This window comes from Mirounga leonina, unplaced genomic scaffold (assembly GCF_011800145.1).
Source record: "Mirounga leonina isolate KUSES-001 unplaced genomic scaffold, KU_Mleo_1.0 Mir_173, whole genome shotgun sequence".
NCBI classification, from domain to species: domain Eukaryota; kingdom Metazoa; phylum Chordata; class Mammalia; order Carnivora; family Phocidae; genus Mirounga; species Mirounga leonina.
This window is the reverse complement of record NW_023270447.1, coordinates 86,732,822-86,752,349: the sequence shown is the minus strand read 5'-3', so window position 1 is coordinate 86,752,349 and position 19,528 is coordinate 86,732,822. Positions and strand designations below refer to the sequence as shown.

The 19,528-nt window shown below is 40.2% G+C and overlaps 1 protein-coding gene across 7 annotated transcripts in view; it reads left to right on the top strand.

The window, feature by feature from the left end:
• Window positions 1-19,528, top strand: part of KIF1B (kinesin family member 1B) — a 142,869-nt gene that overhangs the window by 29,808 nt on the left and 93,533 nt on the right. For all 7 annotated transcript variants that reach the window (XM_035019821.1, XM_035019819.1, XM_035019822.1 and 4 more), the window contains exons 3-7: window positions 8,366-8,442; window positions 9,193-9,372; window positions 13,241-13,306; window positions 17,976-18,154; window positions 18,719-18,830. In XM_035019821.1, the coding sequence (XP_034875712.1) occupies window positions 8,366-8,442; window positions 9,193-9,372; window positions 13,241-13,306; window positions 17,976-18,154; window positions 18,719-18,830 (614 nt within the window). The remainder of the gene's footprint in view (window positions 1-8,365; window positions 8,443-9,192; window positions 9,373-13,240; window positions 13,307-17,975; window positions 18,155-18,718; window positions 18,831-19,528) is intronic.

Genomic DNA, 19,528 nt, shown 5'->3' with positions numbered 1-19,528 from the left:
CATGACCTGAGCCGAAGGCAGACGCCTAACGACTGAGCCACCCAGGCACCCCAGTTTGTTCACTTTTAAAAGCCACCCCTGCCGGGGTGCCTGGGTGGCTCAGTTGTTAAAGTCTGCCTTCGACTCAGGTCATGGTCCCAGGGTCCTGGGATCGAGCCCCACATCGGGCTCCCTGCTCAGCGGGAAGCCTGCTTGTCTCTCTCCCACTCCCCCTGCTTGTGTTCCCTCTCTCGCTGTCTCTCAAATAAATAAATAAAATCTTAAAAATAAAGCCACCACTGCTACCCCACTGTCATCTTATATCGCCTAACTCTGTCTTCCCCGAATGATACTGTCTACATTAGTTAATTATCTGACTTCCAGATTAGAATATAAGCTCCTTGAAGGTAAGAGACCAGTTTTCACTAGATACTTCAGGTCTGGGGCAATGGTAGGCACTCAAATATTTGTTAAATGAAAGAATATTTTGAACATTTGCTTTGTATTAGAATTCTTGACATGGACTAGTCATTAATCCCCACAACAATTCTATAAAGTTAGGTAATAATATTATTGTACCCATTTTACAGATAAGAAAATTGAGGCTTAAAGAGTTTGTTATATGTCAAAGTTACAGATAGATGCTAGGATAATACTGGATACTTGGGGTGGGGTGGCTAGATTAAAACCGCTATAGTATTCTGTTTCCTTCATTGCTAAAATCCTTGAAAATGTCTTCTAAAAATATTTTCTATTCCTAGATCAACTTGTATTTGATCACTGAATATTGAGTCATACTGTAAGACAAAATTCAGTTTTGGATCAAGAGACACAATGTTTTTGTTACAGGAATGGACCTTTCTCTCTCCCTGCCCCCACAAATGCTACATAGTGGAACTCATGGGTTTCTGATGCCAAGTACAGTTCTCATGGGAGTCATTCTATAAATGGCAAGCAAAATTTCCCAAACATTCTGCAGTGGCTGCTGTGTTCTGTGTAATTGGTCTCTACACTTCCACTCATGCCTTCCTCCAGTCCACTCTCCATACTGTAGTCTATAAATGTAATCAAGTCATTCCAGGGGCTTCACCAACTCCTTGAGGTCCATCGGTGATTTGGCCCTGAGATTTTAGTGCTTTTTCTAATTCTTTGTTGTTTCTTGTACTTGAGCCACAGCTGCCAAACCAGTATCTGGATGCCACATGTGTCTTTTTGCCCAAGGGCTTCCTTCCTTTCTTGGGAAGCATACTGCCCAGTGGTTTGGAGCCTTGGGAGCCACATCTTCCAAAGTTTAGTCCAGCCTCTGGCCTTGGGCAGGTGCCTTCTTTGGTGCCTCAAATGTAAAATGGAGGTGATAATAGTTACCTACCTCATAAGGTTATTATAAGGACTAAGTGAGTGAATACATGTAATGCTTTAGCACAGTGCTTGGAACATAGTAAGCATTTAATAAGCGTTAGCTGTGGTTATCTCTCCACTTTCCCTAGCTGTCTCCTCTTTATCCTCAGCCCAGCCTTTTCTGTTTTATCAAATCAGAGTTTACGGACTCAAAAATCATCTCTCTTAAAAGTTTCTTTTTATACATACCTGTTTCTGTGTTCTTCTAGGACTCCATGCTTAATCTAGAATGGCTCTTATCATAATTTGAAAGTGTTTGTTTATTTCGTGTGATTATATGTCTGTCTCCTCCATTGGCTATTAGCTCTGGAAGGGCAGAAATAACTTGTTTGCTTGCCATTGTATCTCCAGCACATTGTCTGGCACATAATTTGTGCTTAATAAATGTGCCCAATGAATGAAAGGGTGTTTAACTTTTCCTTTCTTAAAATAGGATCTTGGGATATTTTGCAATAGTGCTGCTGCTGCTTTTTTGGCGGGGGGGTGGAGGGGGTGGGCAGAGGGAGAGCGAATCTTAAGCAGACTCCATGCCCAGTATGGAGCCCAACGGGGGGCTTGATCTCACGACAATGAGATCATGACCTGAGCCAAAATCAAGAGTTGGACGCTTAACCAACTGAGCCACCCAGGTGCCCCAATTACGCTTTTTTTGAGAAAGATGAATGTTAGCATGGAAGCTAGCACTATTTCCAACTTGGGAGACTTGGAAAACTGAGCACAATGAGTACAAGTACAGAAGGCAAAGGGGCAGGGACTGTTGGAAGACAGGCAGAAAGGCCAGGAAAATGGACTTGTTCGGTTGGATGCCATCTAACAAAGTGTTTTTGTTGAAGATCTTTGCACCATCCTGGGTACAGTGTATTCAGCAGTGGCTCAACCAGTGCTTATTGAGTCCCTGCACCTCACCCTTCTAACTGAATGTGTGTTTCAGAGGAACTGCTTGGGAAGATGAATGCTGAGAATATTAGCATTTGTTTATGTCTGTTGGTGCTTATCATATGGCACTGCCTCTTGGGTGTGTGTCTTGAGTGTGAGGACAAGAATCTGTTTCACACCCACACAAGAATCCTTATGCAGGTCAAGCTTGTCATATCTAGAACACTGGAGAAAATTTTACAGCAATAAATTTGGGTGGTAAGGTACATCTTCTGATCTGAGATTCCATATTTCCTGTGAAATGCATACTATAAGAGACAGTTCTAAAGACCTGGGGAGGAAGGGGGATTTCCAATACCTACCCCACTGTCTGCTTCCCATTATATTTTCCTTTACCCTTGTCTTTCCTGGTGACCCCCATCAGCACATCTTCCTATTTGAAACCTGGTCATCTTTCCTTCTGTCCCCTGTTTACCCATTCCTGCTGTTTCCTAGAAGTTGTATTTCTCCTCCTGAAATAGAAATTTAGATTCCTCCTCTCCCAGAGATGAACTTTCTTGCCAGAAGTTGCGTAAGTTGGCTGCTCAGGGAGAAAAGACTCAGGAAGCGAGTTGTGTTGGGAGAGCTCTGTACCAGTTCACAAATAAGCATCACCTACTTATGAAGTCAACACTGAGTGATGCAGAAAGAGAAGTCATGGTTTCCAGCTACAAAGAAGTAACAATCTGTAAGGAAAGATAAAACTAACATAGTCATTGGTTCTTCGGGTATATATTGAGTATTTACTATGTGGCACGAGCTCTCCTTGGAGCTGGGATACAGCAGTAGATGAAACAGAATTTCTCGTGTCATGGAACCTATATTCCAGTGACTCACATGACAAGTCAGGTAGTCAGGAGTGCAGTGAAGACAAAGCAGGGTAAGCAGGTGGAGAGTGAAGGCATGCTGTTTAAGTAGGATGGTCAGAAAAGGACCATCTGATATGGTGATGTTTGAGCAGAGACCTGTATGAAGGTAGGGAGGGGGCTGTTCAGATACCTGAGAGAGTAGCATTCCTGGTAGGGCCAAAGTACAAAGGCCCCGAAATGAGAGTGTATATCTTCAGTGAGAAGGGCAGCGGGGCTGGAGTAGGGGGTGAATCAATCACTCCAGTAACTGGGCAGTAGGTCAGAGAGGGAGTAGAGTTTTCTTCAGTGTATGTTAGGAAGCTATTGGAATGTTCATCAGAGGCATGACGTGGATATGATCTGGGTTAGTGTGAGAAAAGGACCAGTGTTTGCAGTGTGGAGATAAGACTCTCCAGGGGCCCAGGGGGAAGCCGGGAGCCCAGTAAGGAGTTACTGTCATCTTCCAGGTGAGAGAGGTGGTGGCTTGGACTAGGATGGAAATGAAGGTGGTGGTGAGAAGCCATGGGATTCTAGAATCATTTTGAAAGTAGAGCTGACAGGATAGATCATATGTGGGGTGTGAGAAAAGAAAGTTAGAGATGACTCTTAAGATCATCTGTGAAAAGTTACTTGTGGAGATGGGTCCAGGTCTGGAGTATACTGTGTGTCCAGAGAAGTCTCAGTAGGAGGGGAAGCCTCAGGTGTGGAAATTGCTTAAAAGGGGCCTTGAAAAGTGGCATGAAAGGTGATTTTATAGGAAATAAAGCAATATGAGGGGTACAGCACTTAAAATAGAGTTATGTTCTGACTCCAGTCCTCAAACTATGCCTGGAGTCCATTCGTTGGAAAAAGTGGTGATTTATCGTAAACAAAGCCTGCACACTGATGACACGTGGCCCTGGGAGGCATGCTGCGTTTATAACAGCTTTTATGTTGGTGAAAATAGTTTTTATGTTGAAGATATTCATTAATTACTATTATTTCATTCTTATGTGCTTTCTTAGCTCAGTTGACTTTGATACAGAGAACCGTTGTATTAAATATTGCCTAATCTTGTGGTTATTCTCTCCATATTCTTTCTGTGAAAGTTGATGAACTGATATTTTATGTGTATATTGCATAGGTATGCACTGTTTTTATTTTTCTTTTTATGCTGAAAATGGTATAGGATTTAATGAAATTAAAATTGTACATGACAAAAGAAGGACATGCATCTGAGTGCCTATTTGGTGTAGGGCATTGTAGAGGATCCACAAGACATGGTCCATATACTGAAGGGATTTATAATGTGGTAGGAACATCAGAGATGTGGTGACACAGCTGTGGGACCCCATTGTAGTACTTTGATTCTGGCCATGAAATAGAATTCTTATTTTATCAGTTAGTGGATGAACTTTCCTCACTTTGGTTTAAGGACCATGGAATAGGGTTAACATATCCACCAAAATACTGAGAGAGTTAAAAACAAGATAAAATACCTATTTTTGAAAATTAGCATTTGTGTAGTGCTTTACTCATTTAATCCTGTGAACTAGGTATTATCTCAGTTTTAGAGAGGACTCAAAGTGCAGCGATACCCAAGGTGACAAAAAATCCTAAATACATTTATTAAGTGTTCATCATATGTTTAGAATATTAACATATTCTAAATGGTCTTCTGATCCAAATCCCATGCCCTTTCCATTACAAGTACTGTGTCCCTCTCCCCCCTTTTATTCATCCTGTTTCTTAGTTGGGTTAAAGGAAGTAAGTTAGATCTCAACTGTTACTAATTCAGAAAGAGAAAACCTTTGGCACATGAGAAAACATTAGTTCGTTGTCCTTGGAAATAATGGCGGAGTTCATGGGCTTCTGATGAGGTGAAGGGCTGTTACTGATATTTTATTTTTATAACTGTTTTTGTTTGTAGAGTTGGGAAGTTTCAAAATGTTTTATTAGTAAACTTTTCATATATTCAAGATAGTACAATGCATATATAAATATAAAGAATTATATAAAACAAACTATCCTATTAAATAGTCTTCAGCTAACATATAGAAATTATCCCTGCTTTTTGGGGCTTACACTACCCCCTCAAACAGGTAACAACGGTATTGAGTTTTACATTGTTCTAAGGTGTTTTCTGTAAGTATCTTTCATTTAGGAATTAAAATCTTTTAAATATTGTGGGTAAGTTTCATCTTGTTTGACATAACTATTACGAAAATAGCTCTTCAGAATTATATTTTGATTTACTTATTTATGTTAAAATAAAAAAGGGTTTTGTGTACATACAGGCAGTTACTTAAAAGGCAGCTTGGTTTCAGATCTGTAAGTTAGGAGACGATTAGATTCAGAAGTTGCAAAGATCTGGAAGGAGGGAATCTTGAGGAAGAGGAAAAGGATTTCCTGTGAATCAAGAAAATTGCTCGCTGGTGTAGTGTTTCTGCTTCTTAGTACTAGGAAAAAGAGAACAAAGAGGTGGGATCTGAAAACTAGCCTTTCTTAAGTTGTTCTTGGCAAAATTGGTACCACCAGTGAGTAGCTAAAAGAGTGAGTGAAGGGGGCGCCTGAGTGGCTCAGTCGTTAAGCGTCTGCCTTCGGCTCAGGTCATGATCCCAGGGTCCCGGGATCGAGCCCTGCATCGGACTCCCTGCTCTGCTGGAAGCCTGCTTCTCCCTCTACCACTCCCCCTGCTTGTGTTCCCTCTTTCGCTGTCTCTCTCTGTCAAATAAATAAATAAAATCTTTTAAAAAAAAGAAAAAGAGTGAGTGAAGTATGGCTTTAAAATTTTATGACAGCAAATTTCCTGGAGGTTAGAAAGTGTTTATATTAACTAGTTTTTGAGTAGTGAAGACTACTTTAGGGGTCATATCTGATGTCTTGTCATTGTCTTTATCGCTGAGCCACTGAAACCTGAATATGGTGCATGTAGCATGACACTAATTTCCATTTGCTTGGTAGAGTTTGTGTGTAGTCTTTCATCTTTTAGGAATTGTAGTCCTCATAGTTCTTAGTTTTAAATGGGTAAGGAGAGTTTTAAACAATGCCTGGGCTGTAATTTTAGGGGGCTGGTCATATACATGTGCGTACATGCACACATATGTATGCATATGCATAAAAATGCCTTACTGTGTTTGCCTTGGCAGTCGCTACATACATATAGGTATACATACATATTCTCTACCTGCATATAGGTAGAGAGTAAGCCTATAGATGATGGGTGTCTTGGCTAAGAGTGGGGACTCTGGAGTTAAACTGTCCAAGTCCACATCCTGGATTGCCACTGGCTAGCTCTGTAGCCTTGGTTTAAGTTACTTAACCTCTTTGTGATGGTATTTCTTGTCTATACAATGGCGGTAATAAAACCTCTGTCTGCCTTAGTGGTAGGGAGGATCAGTACACAGGAAGTTCTTAGAGCTCAGTGCTTATTTATAGTGCTTATAGTGCTCCACGAATGTTGGCTATTATTTAAATCTTGTCCCTAGTGCCTTTTGGTTAGAAGCACACTTCATTGCTTAGGTTGCTGTTTGTGTGTGGGGAGATGTTCTTTCTAGAACCACATCTCCTTGTCACATGATTATGTGCAGTGCAAGCCTTATTCATACTCTGTCAGCAGTTGAGATTTGAACGTAAGTGTGTGGCCATACCCGCTGGAATCCAGCAAGAGAGAGAACTAAGCACCATAGCAACTGTTGCTATTTGTGTCCTGAGCAGCAGCTGCCCTGGACAGATTTATTTTTTAATCCTGATCTCACTGATAGCCTGGGATGTGGCCGTGCCTTAGAGAAGTGGATTGGTTGAGATGTCTGGTCTTTGAGGAGATTTCATGACTACATGTTATAAAGATTCTATTCCATGTGAAATATGAGGCACTAAAGCTTTGTGTGTATGAGAAAGGAAGAGAGGCCAAGCCTCAGTGTTCAGACAGTCCCTGAAGTATAGTGTGATTGGATTAATCACACAAGAAATACTTTCAGTAGGAACAGTAAGGCTTCATGCTTTTCAGTCAAAGAGTAATTTTGGGGCGCCTGGGTGGCTCAGTTGTTTAAGCGACTGCCTTCGGCTCAGGTCGTGATCCTGGAGTCCCGGGATCGAGTCCCGCATCAGGCTCCCTGCTCAGCGGGGAGTCTGCTTCTCCTTCTGACTCTCCCCCTCTCATGCTCTCTATCACTATCTCTCTCAATAAATAAATAAAAATCTTAAAAAAAAAAAAAAAGTAATTTTGCTGTCTAGGGGCGCCTGGGTGGCTCATTTGGTTGAGCGTCTGACTTTGGCTCAGGTCATGATCTCAAGGGTCCTGGGATCGAGCCCAAGTCAGACTCCCTGCTCAGGGAGGAGTCTGCGTCTCCCTCTTCCTCTGCCCCTCCCCCCTCCTCGAACTCGTGTGTGCTTTCTCTCTCAAATAAATAAATAAAATCTTTAAAGAAAAAGTAATTTTGTTGCCTACAACAGTCTGCAGATGATTTGTGGTCTGTGATTCCACTGTGTACATGCATAATACACTTATGTACGTGTATACATACATATATATAACATGTTATTATCAAATGTGGATTTCAGAAATAAGACTGTCTTTCCTATGAATACTTAATTATCAAATGCTTTTCTGGGTGCCTGGGTGGCTCAGTCGTTAGGCGTTTGCCTTCGGCTCAGGTCATGATCCCAGGGTCCTGGGATCGAGTCCCACATCGGGCTTCCTGCTCGGCGGGAGGCCTGCTTCTCCCTCTCCCACTCCCCCTGCTTGTGTTCCTTCTCTTGCTGTCTCTCTCTCTGTCAAATAAATAAATAAAATCTTAAAAAAAAAATGCTTTTCTAAAGTAGATAATAAGATATTTAAAAAGGGTTTATTTCAGGTAGTAGTTGTATTCAGTAATTTTCTAATTTTTATTTCTAATGTATTGAAATATTTATGCAAATAGTTATGTGTGGCCTGTTTCTGACTTTTGGCTGCTTATTTACGTATGGTTCAGCCATAAAATATTTACTGAGCACCTGCTATGTACCAGACTGTGTTCTGAATCCTAGTGGTACCCAGTGAATACTGATGGTCTGATTCTTTTAAGTTTTATATACAGATCCTGCCTTTTAAAAGTTTGATTATTTTTATTTTTCGATTACCTTCTTCAGATTCAGTGGTATGAATTTACTGATTTGGATGTTTTGAACTTACAACATAACATCATGTTGAACTAAAGAACATGTAACCGAGTGACTTATAAAATCAAATCATTTTTATTCTCTAGGTATTATTAACCCAAAGAACCCAAAGGAAGCTCCAAAGTCCTTTAGTTTCGACTACTCCTACTGGTCTCACACCTCGGTGAGTATACTTATGGTGTAGTATAAAATAGAACAATGCAGGTTGTGAACAGTTTTGAAAGAGCTTGAAGGTCCAGATGGAGTACAGAGATGACCAACACCTAGGAAAATGGAGAGAGCAAGGCCCTTTGCAGTATCCTGCTTAGGAGAGGACCCCAAATCTTGTTGGCTTCTAGGGATTGTTCCTGAACTACAGTTTGCATTTGCTTCTCTTCATTACATGTTTTTAGTTTTTTGGGTTTTTTTTTTTCTGTTTTGTGCTGGAGTAGGAGAGGTTTTAAACTACTGACAGAGCCTGATGGCCAACAAAAGGGCCTGTGAAGGGGGTTGGACAACATTTGTCACTGAAAGCTAGGTTTACTGAGAAATAGCTATACTACCTGGAGTGAGTACAGGGAAGTATTTTTATATGTGGACTTGACCTCTGAGCTTTTAGTACCATTTTCCATTTAAGAAAATTTTCTTGCACATTTCTGTGAATGGAAGAGTGATACTTTTAAGGTTATGGAAAGTGACATGTAATCAAGTGTTCATGTAGCTGTTTTTATGTATGGCTGAGCTGGATGACTGTGTGTGTGTGTTTAATAAGAGAAAAATAAGCTATGTGTAGGAGGGACTTAAAAATTTTATAATATATTTTAATAATTGACTGTTGAGATTCCAAACACTTGAATTTATTATAGCAGTAATCAAATAAGTGTAGGAAAGTATACGAATAAAATGTCATTTATTTCTTCTTTTAATTGTACAGCCTGAAGATCCCTGTTTTGCATCTCAAAACCGTGTGTACAATGACATTGGAAAGGAAATGCTCTTACATGCCTTTGAGGGATATAATGTCTGTATTTTTGCCTATGGGCAGACTGGTGCTGGGAAATCTTATACAATGATGGGTAAACAAGAAGAAAGCCAGGCTGGCATCATTCCACAGGTAAGAAAACAAAAAACAACAAAAGACCTCTGTTTAATATTACTCTTAGTCTTTGATTGCTGTAACAGTTATTTTTATTTAGCAAAGATTTATTCAGGGACTATCATATGCAAGGCACAAAAACAAATCACTTGTTCCTTTCCCTCAAAGGAGCTAACAGTATGACGTGTATACATGTCTGTCTTTAAAGGTGGGGAAGTTGGCATTCTGTAAAGGTTTTGCTGTATACCCTTGTCTGGGTGTTTTATCTTTTGAACAGTGTTACCAGCTTCTTAAAAAAAAATGGTAGTATATAGCAGGCTTTGTTCTGAATCCTGGGGACGCCTGATCGGTGTTGTTGGTCAAATTTTTTTTCCCCATGTCCCATATATAGTTCATCTTTTAAGCGTGTGATTATTTTTTAGTTTTTTGGTTGCCTTATCAGAGATATTTTCCTTTTATCTTAATAATTTAATACTATCACGTTAAGCTTGAATAGTCTGAGAATTCTTTTTTTTTTTTTTTTTTTAAGATTTTATTTATTTGACAGAGATAGTGGGAGAGGGAACACAAGCAGTGGGGAGTGGGAGAGGGAGAAGCAGGCTTCCCACTGAGCAGGGAGCCCGATGCGGGGCTCAATCCCTGGACCCTGGGATCATGGCCTGAGCCGAAGGCAGACGCTTAATGACTGAGCCACCCAGGCGCCCCAGTCTGAGAATTCTTAAGAGCAGTGTGTTTTAACCTTGTGTTGTTTCGAATGGAGAAGGGTTGTGACATAGGTATTTAGAAGGAACTTCCCTCATTAATAACAGAAATGTGGTTTGCTTTTATTGATGATATTTGGAATTAATTTTAAAGTGTTTTTTGTTGTTTGTTTTCTTACTATAGGCCTAGTGTGACCTCTCTGTATTCTGAGATACATAAGAGAGCAATAGCTGGGGCGCCTGGGTGGCTCAGTCATTAAGCGTCTGCCTTTGGCTCAGGTCATGATCCCAGGATCCTGGGATCGAGCCCCACATAGGGCTCTCTGCTCGGCGGGAAGCCTGCTTCTCCCTCTCCCACTGCCCCCTGCTTGTGTTCCCTCTCTCGCTGTCTCTCTCTCTCTGTCAAATAAATAAATAAAATCTTTAAAGAAAAAAAAAAGAGCAATAGCTACTTTTTCTTTTTTTTTTTTTTTTTTAAAGATTTTATTTATTTATTTGAGAGAGAGAATGAGAGACAGAGAGCACGAGAGGGGAGAGGGTCAGAGGGAGAAGCAGACTCCCTGCCGAGCAGGGAGCCCGATGTGGGACTCGATCCCGAGACTCCAGGATCATGACCTGAGCCGAAGGCAGTCGCTTAACCAACTGAGCCACCCAGGCGCCCAATAGCTACTTTTTCTATTGGATTATTGGACTGTAATTTTAAATTCAGCTGTATAATTGAAATGCTTAACTATCAGTAAAAATTAAGAATTTTTCAGAAAAAATCGAATATATTGGCATATTTTCTTCTGTAAAAAATATATGTCAATATTAAGACATATACTTGGGAATTGTCCTTCTATATATATAAGAATAGCAATAATTATAATAATAATTAGAGAAAATACTGTGTGGCATTCACCATGTGCAAGCACTGGTCTAAGTGTTTTACAGATATTTGCTCAGCTAATCCTCCTAGTTTGATCCTACGAAGTAGATGCAGTTGTTACCTTTATTTTATTGTATTTTATTATTTTATTTATTTCCCTCATTTTAAAGATGAGGAAACTGAGGCACAGAGAGGTCATGTCACTTGCCCAAGGGAGTGGCAGAGCCAGAATCCAAATTCAGGCAAGGTGGTTCTGGAGGCTTTGCTTTTACAACTATATAATACTTCTTTAGGAATGAAACAATTTTTTGTAGATTATAGCAAGTTATACTAAACAGTCCTTTTATTCCATCATCACACTTAGTTTCTCCTTCCTTCTCCTTTAATTTGTTTTTGTGTAATTACATATATATCTCTTTTCTGGTAGAATTTTGGAACATTTTATTTTAATGCAAAAGCATTAATTTTTGAAAATGGGATTATCATTTAGAAACTGCCATTTATAATAAATTTTAAATTCTATTTAGACTTATAGAGAATCACATACAGTTCATTTTCCAAATCTGTATTGATTGCCTAAACATTAAATGTATACCAAATGAAAATTCAACAGAATTTTATTAAGTATTCCTATTAAAATATCACATATTTTGGATAAATTCAAAGGATGGGGAGAGTGAAATTTTGTGATTTTTCCTGATCTAGAAAAATTAATGTTTTCTATTGGAAATGTCACTATGAGATAGAGTAGCCTCTTATAAAGGGCTTGGAATCTTTTTTTTTTTTTTTTTTAAAGATTTTATTTATTTATTTGACAGAGAGATACACAGTGAGAGCAGGAACACAAGCAGGGGGAGTGGGAGAGGCAGAAGCAGGCTTCCCGCTGAGCAGGGAGCCCGATGTGGGGCTCGATCCCAGGACCCTGGGATCATGACCCGAGCTGAAGGCAGACGCTTAACGACTGAGCCACCCAGGCGCCCCAAAGGGCTTGGAATCTTAAGACAGAGGAAAAGGGGAAATTTTATAGTCAAAATTCTTCTTCTTTTTTTTTAAGATTTTATTTTATTTTTTATCTTTTTTAAGATTTTATTTATTTTTGACAGAGAGAGAGAGACAGCAAGAGAGGGAACACAAGCAGGGGGAGTGGGAGAGGGAGAAGCAGGCTTCCCGCTGAGCAGGGAGCCCGATGCGGGGCTCGATCCCAGGACCCTGGGATCATGAACTGAGCCGAAGGCAGACGCTTAACGACTGAGCCACCCAGGCGCCCCTAAAGATTTTATTTTTATTTTTAATTTTTAAAAAGATTTATTTATTTATTTGAGAGAGAGAGAGTGAGCAACCATGAGAGGGGGGAGGGTCAGAGGGAGAAGAAGACTCCCTACTGAGCAGGGAGCCAGATGTGGGACTCGATCTGGGACTCTAGGATCATGACCTGAGCTGAAGGCAGCCACTCAACCAACTGAGCCACCCAGGCGCCCAAGATTTTATTTTTAAGTACTCTCTACATCCAGTGTGGGGCTTGAACTCACAACCCTGAGATCAAGAGTTGTATGTTCCATTGACTGAGCCAGCCAGGCACCTCATACTATCAAAATTATTCTTAAATACCTTTATTTACTCCCTTGAAAGAGTATGCATTCTCTCTTTATACATATGTATGCATGATTTGTAATGTATATAATAACTGGCAGTATAAAATAAAATTTATATAGCATGATAAAATGTGTGCAAAATGGTTTTTTTTGTTTTGTTTTATTTTTGTCAGAGAGTGCACATGCACACAAGCAGGGGGAGTGGCAGGCAGAGGGAGAAGCAGGCTCCCCACTAAGCAAGGTCCCAATGCGGGACTCAGTCCCAGGACCCTGGGATCATGACCCTAGCTGAAGGCAGACACTTAACCAACTGAGCCACCCAGGCATCCCCAAAATGAAGTTTAATATTGGTTTGACTGCTACATAATAATACTAATAGTAGAGTCACAGTTACTCTAGGATAATGTGAAGAATTGAGTTCACATAAATTTAATGTGCCAGGGACCTAACAGAGGAAGAGACAGAACTCCTCCTCTTCCCTAAATGGCTTGCTTTCTAAGGAAACATTTCTGGGGTGCTGTCATCAAGGGAGAATAAAGATGAGATGAGGAGAATGCATTCACAACTGTCCCCTTATTTCATTCAAAGCCATTCTCCTTTGATGTTGTTGTCATTAATATTTTGAGAAAGAGGAAAGGGATCTCACTAATTTGTTTAGCATTCATGGGTATCTTTGTAATTCTCTCATTTATGCTGTTCGTGCCTCTCTCCTTCTGCTTCTGTAGTTATGTGAAGAACTATTCGAGAAAATCAATGACAACTGTAATGAAGAAATGTCTTACTCTGTAGAGGTGAGTACAACCGTGGGTTAAAGCCATAGGCCTCTGGACTCCATTCCCTCCAGTGTTACTTTTCAGTGGTCCCAAATGATGACTATAGATCACTTAACTACTCCCCCAATTTTGTATTCTTAGACTATTTTTAAGTTTTGTTCATCATCAATAATGTTGCAGTTAAATAAGTCAGAAGCTTGTTCATAAGCTTTATTTGTAGTTACTTCCTTTATGTATCAGGTTGTCAAAACAATACATGTGAATTGCCAAATGGCTTTTTAGAAAGAAACACTGTACCAATTTTCAGTCCCATCAAGGGGGTGTAAGCACCCATTGTGTCCTTGCCAACTTTTAATATTTTTGTTTTTTCTCTGCCAACTTGATAAGGGCACTCTTTTTCACTTATTTAAATTAAAGTTTTTTTGATAATTAGTGTAATTGAACATCTTGTAAATTATGCATATGCCTGTTTATATTTTGGGATTGCAGTGTTTATCTTAATCATTTGTGTGAACTCTTTCCCCCTTTCATATTTATTAATAGTGATTTTTGACATGGTTTTTAAAATCTATATAATCAGATCTCTTCTCCTTTTCCTCCTTTATAATTGCTTATAATCTTAGACAGTTATTCTTTTTTTTTTTTTTTTTAAGATTTTATTTATTTATTTAACACAGAGAGAGAGAGAGACAGCGAGAGAGGGAACACAAGCAGGGGGAGTGGGAGAGGGAGAAGCAGGCTTCCCGCCGAGCAGGGAGCCCGATGTGGGACTCGATCCCAGGACCCTGGGATCATGACCTGAGCCGAAGGCAGACGCTTAACGACTGAGCCACCCAGGTGCCCCTTAGACTGTTATTCTTCATCCAGTGTATACTCCAGCTCTTTGAAGAGGGGTTTTATAGAATTATATTATATATATTAATATAGTTGATAAACATTTCTATTCATTGATATGTGCTTTTTGAGGCTGTTGTTTCACTTATCTCCAGTTTTGGTACTCAGTTCTATAGAAACTGAAATTACTAAAGCGTTCTGTTAACATGAGCCTGTTCTGAGACATGAAGCTGTTTTTAAGCAAACTTGTTTTTTATGTATGTGTTGTGATTTTCTGTAGGACTTACACAATTCCTAGTTGACCCACCTAGCTGGTTTGGGTTTTTTCTTTACCTACAAAGTGTTGCATAAATTTATTAATTTTAGAGAATTCTGCCTTGTGACTATGATACACCAAAAGGGGAATGTGCAGCTCTAAAAATATTTTTTGTTAAAATTAATTCTCCAAATAACTTGTCTCATCCTATAACTATTCTTTTTGAAGACTAGGTGTATAGCAAATGAAAATTCAGTAGATTTTTTTTTTTAAGATTTTATTTATTTATTTGAGAGAGAGAGAGAGAAACAGCATGAGAGGGGAGAGGGTCAGAGGGAGAAGCAGGCTCCCCACTGAGCCGGGAGCCCAATGTCAGACTCGATCCCAGGACTCTGGGATCATGACCTGAGCCAAAGGCAGTCGCTTAACCAACTGAGCCACCCAGGCGCCCAAATTCAGTAGATTTTTATTCTTATTAAAATATCACATATTTTAAATAAATTCAAAGGATAGAGAGTGACAGAATGTGACAATTTTTTGAGCTTATAGATAATAAAAGAAGATGCCATTTCCTTTCATATCGGAGTTCATAGGCTTGCTTGGAGTGCAGTGTAGATCCCTAGTTGATACTCTGGTTCCTTACATTTGTGGGACCTCTACCTCCTCTTCTGCTTCCCTCTGTTTGCTCCGGCCACACTGGCTTTTTGCTGTTTCTGGAACAATAGGAACTTTCCTACCTCAGGGCCTTTACATTTACTTTTTTTTCTGCCTGAAATTTTCTTCCTTTGGATATCTTTTTTTTTTTTTTTTTAAAGATTTTATTTATTTATTTGAGAGCGAGAGAATGAGAGATAGAGAACACATGAGAGGGGATAGGGTCAGAGGACGAAGCAGACTCCCTGCCGAGGAGGGAGCCCGATGCGGGACTCGATCCAGGGACTCCAGGATCATGACCTGAGCTGAAGGCAGTCGCTTAACCAACTGAGCCACCCAGGCGCCCTGGATATCTTTTTTATCGAAGTGTTTCACCTCCTTCAAGTCATTCACTCAGTCTTACCCTCTCAACGAAGTGTACTTTGACCAACTTAATTAACACTGCAACTTGCCCTCCACCCCGGCACTGCTGGTCTCTCTTGTCCTGTTCTTTTTCCCTCCATAGTAATCATCATGTTCTAACCTACTTTATAATTCTCTCTGTTTATTTATGTATGTGTTGTTCATTTTTATTTAGAATCATAAGCTCGCTGGGGCAGGGATTTTTGTCTGTTTTATTTACTGATGTATGCCCTGTGCCTAGAAAGTGCCTGGAAGATAATGCAATTTGCCAAGTGGGGTCTGTAATGGTTGCCTCAGAAGTAAAAGAACTAGTGCTGGCTTGAGGTGGGTTTGCATGGTAGAAAATAAGTAGCAGAGCACAGCAGCCTTTACCTCGGTTACTTGGGTTCCCAAGCTTCCCCACACCTTGGTGAAAAGAGGTAAGTTTTCCAAGAAGATATAGTATCTTTCTGGGATTCTGGAGTTTATGTCCAAGTTTAAGTACTACACAAGAATGAATAAAGCACCATTTCACTTTGTAGGAAGACCTACTTTAAGAAGGAAAACTCGTCGTCCTGTTGTTTTAATCTCATAGGGGATCAGTTACTTCAAGGGTTCTCAATATTTAAAAAACTGATTTTAAAATACAGTATAAATATACAGTCAGATCTGAGACTGAGTGAAAGAAAAAAGCAATAGAAATGGAGATTCTGTTGTTTCAGACACTCAGAAATGTGTCTATAGAAATTTAAAGTTGACAAGTGCTGAAATTTTATTGTGTGCTCGACTAGCTCAGGATACACAAGGGAAGACCATAATGAGGCTTCCTGTGGTAAATTTCCCCTAGTCCAGAGCCTTATTTGCTTAGAAGTCTGATCTTACAGATAGATAAATCAGGATCAGAAGCATCCTTCAAAGCCAGACTCTCTTTTTTTTTAAAGATTTTATTTATTTATTTGAGAGAGAGAGAATGAGAGACAGAGAGCATGAGAGGGAGGAGGGTCAGAGGGAGAAGCAGACTCCCTGCCGAGCAGGGAGCCCGATGCGGGACTCGATCCAGGGACTCCAGGATCATGACCTGAGCCGAAGGCAGTCGCTTAACCAACTGAGCCACCCAGGCACCCTCAAAGCCAGACTCTTTAGTGAAGCTCATTTGACTTATGTTATGAAACCGCTGGTTTTGTTACTTTCCCTTGAGGAAAACTCTTCCCTAGACCAGAACACTCAGTATTAGCAAGCCTGGTATGTTATCTTTGTATCTTCCTGTGGACAGACTTCTGTGGAACCCTGTCGGTTTTTTAGTGAGCATGGAATTAGAGAGGGAGGAGCTGACTAGACAATTGAGATGCTTGCTTGGCTCAGGTAAAGAAAGGATAGTCTGAGAACTTCATCCCCGTGATAGGAACGGTCTGCTGGTGGGATGGGAGTTCCGGTAGTGTACTTGCTGAGGCTTCCTCTTCCTTCACAAGTTATGGATGGGTCCCACCATGCCGTCAGACTCCCTGCTGACCAGTCCTCACTCCTTGTGGTATATACATGGTTTGTGTGTGGTCAGTCTTACAGTGCTGGGGTTGCTGGTCTCTTTTGTCTTCCCTGCTCTGGAATATCGATACTGTTTCTTGATTTTAACACTAATAGAATTTTTATTTCCAAGCTTTTAGAGTAACCTCACTGTAATCCTTAACTATTGACAACAGCATACATTTTTAAAAGTGTATTAGTAACTGGTAAGTTGCTACTAAAAATGGTATTTTTTCTGACTTAGACAAATAGTGGCTACTGATTGCAGAGGTAGCCTTCTTACCTCCTTTTCTTTCCTGAGACCGTCAGAAGGCTGATTCTAAGCTAGTCAGTGATATCTGTGCAACTGTTAATAGAATAAAATGGACTAGACCTATGGCATTTCCCTTTATAAAGATTGCTGATCTCGGGCACCTGGGTGGCTCAGATGGTTAAGCATCTGCCTTCGGCTCAGGTCGTGATCCCAGGGTCCTGGGATCAAGTCCCTCATTGGGCTCCCTGCTCAACGGGGAGCCTGCCTCTCCCTCTCCTTCTCCTGCTCCCACTCCCCTGCTTGTGCTCTCTCACCCTCTCTGTCAAATAAATAAAATCTTAAAAAAAAAAAAAAAAAGATTGCTGATCTCTCATTGTAGAGCTTTTTTTAAAAGTAATCTCTGCGCCCAGTGTGGGTCTTGAACTCACGACCCCAAGATCAGGAGTTGTGTGCTCTACTGACTGAGCCAGCCAGACGCCCCTAATTGTAGAGCCTTTTTTTTTTTTTTAAAGATTTTATTTATTTATTTGACAGAGAGGGAGAGAACACAAGCAGGGGGAGCCGCAGAGGGAGAGGGAAAAGCAGGCTCCCTACTGAGCAAGGAGCCTGATGCTGGACTTGATCCCAGGACCCTGAGACCATGACTTGAGCCGAAGGCAGATGCTTCACCAACTGAGCCATCCAGGCACCCCAGTTGTAGAGCTTTTAATAAAAATTGTTAAACTTTTTTTAATGTATAGTATTTCTTTTTCCAAGTCCTCCAGTTCACTTTAATAATTTGCTCCTAGGTGAGCTACATGGAAATTTACTGTGAACGAGTACGAGACCTGCTGAATCCAAAAAACAAGGGTCATTTGCGTGTGCGTGAACACCCACTTCTTGGCCCATATGTGGAGGATCTGTCCAAGCTGGCAGTCACTTCCTACACAGACATTGCTGACCTCATGGATGCTGGGAACAAAGCCAGGTATGGTAGAAATAGACTAATGACTGAAGGCTTTGGCACATTTTCAGGTCCTTTATTCCCAGTTAAGGATTTGAGACCACCTTTATACTTATGAAAGTTGCTTTAATTGTAGATCCTCTGATCCTTTGGCTGTGCTGGGGTAAAAAGTAAGGGCTTCCGCATAGTCAGCATCTTCTCATCAAAACAATGCAGTGCTGAAACATGTCAGAACTTTGGTTAAGTTTTAATATCAGGTTTTGATTAAGTCATGGTAAAATGTTGGATAATCACATGCCTATGGAAGTAACTGATTGCAAAATAAAGAATACAAATTAAATGCGTCGGTGGTTTCTAAAGGGACAATTGAGGTATGAAAAATGATTCTGATGGGGGACCTTTCGAGTTGGGGATAACTTGATAGACTCACAAATAAGGTGTATTGAGAACAATTTATATAAGTGACAATCTCATGATCTATGAATAAAGTTGTTGCTTGTGATTGTTATAGTTAACATGGAGCCTGCTGTCCATTTTAACTTTCATCTAACAATTCCATTGTCACATGTCACCTTTATGTTTATTTAGGACGGTGGCAGCTACCAACATGAATGAAACAAGTAGCCGTTCCCATGCTGTGTTTACCATTGTTTTCACCCAGAAGAAACATGATACTGAGACCAACCTTTCCACTGAGAAGGTAGGACAACTTCAGTGTCCGGGCTTGAGTTGTATAGAATGGGGATTTTCAGAAGTCCCTCTTGCTACCCTCTGCATCTTATGGAGGGGAGAAAGTTGCCCTTTAACTTAACGGTGAATATTTTGTATCTTTTGCTTGTCATTTTTATTCCCACTCTAAACCAATTCTGAGCATGGGTTTTTGAGTGAAATTGCAAGATAGAAAATAGGCTTAAGAAAAAACAAAGACATTGGGTCTCAAAAATTACTCTGTGCAAGAGAGTTAAAGTTAAGCAGTTGTGTGGGGAGAAAATCTTCCTTTTTTTTCTTCTTGACTAGAACCTCTTAATTAACTTGCTTGGTATATAGGTTTTTTTGTTTGTTTTGAGCTCTGATAATGTTATTGTGGGATTAAATATTTAAGCAAACAATTAAGCAGACAAGGTGTGTTTTTCCTTGGAAAGTAAAGGACTGCACAGCAGTCCTGATGCTCTTCGAATACCTTGCTTGTTAATGTCTCCTTTTCTACAGTAGGTAAATATAGTAGACTTTGGAGTTAAACTGCTTGATTTAGATCCTGCCTCTACCACTTTGCAGCACTGTTACCTTGGGCAAGTTACTTAACCTCTTTGTGCCTCATTTCCCCAACGTCATAGGATTGTTAAGATGATTAAATATTGATACAGGTTAGTGCATATAATAGTGCCTGGCTCAGAGTAG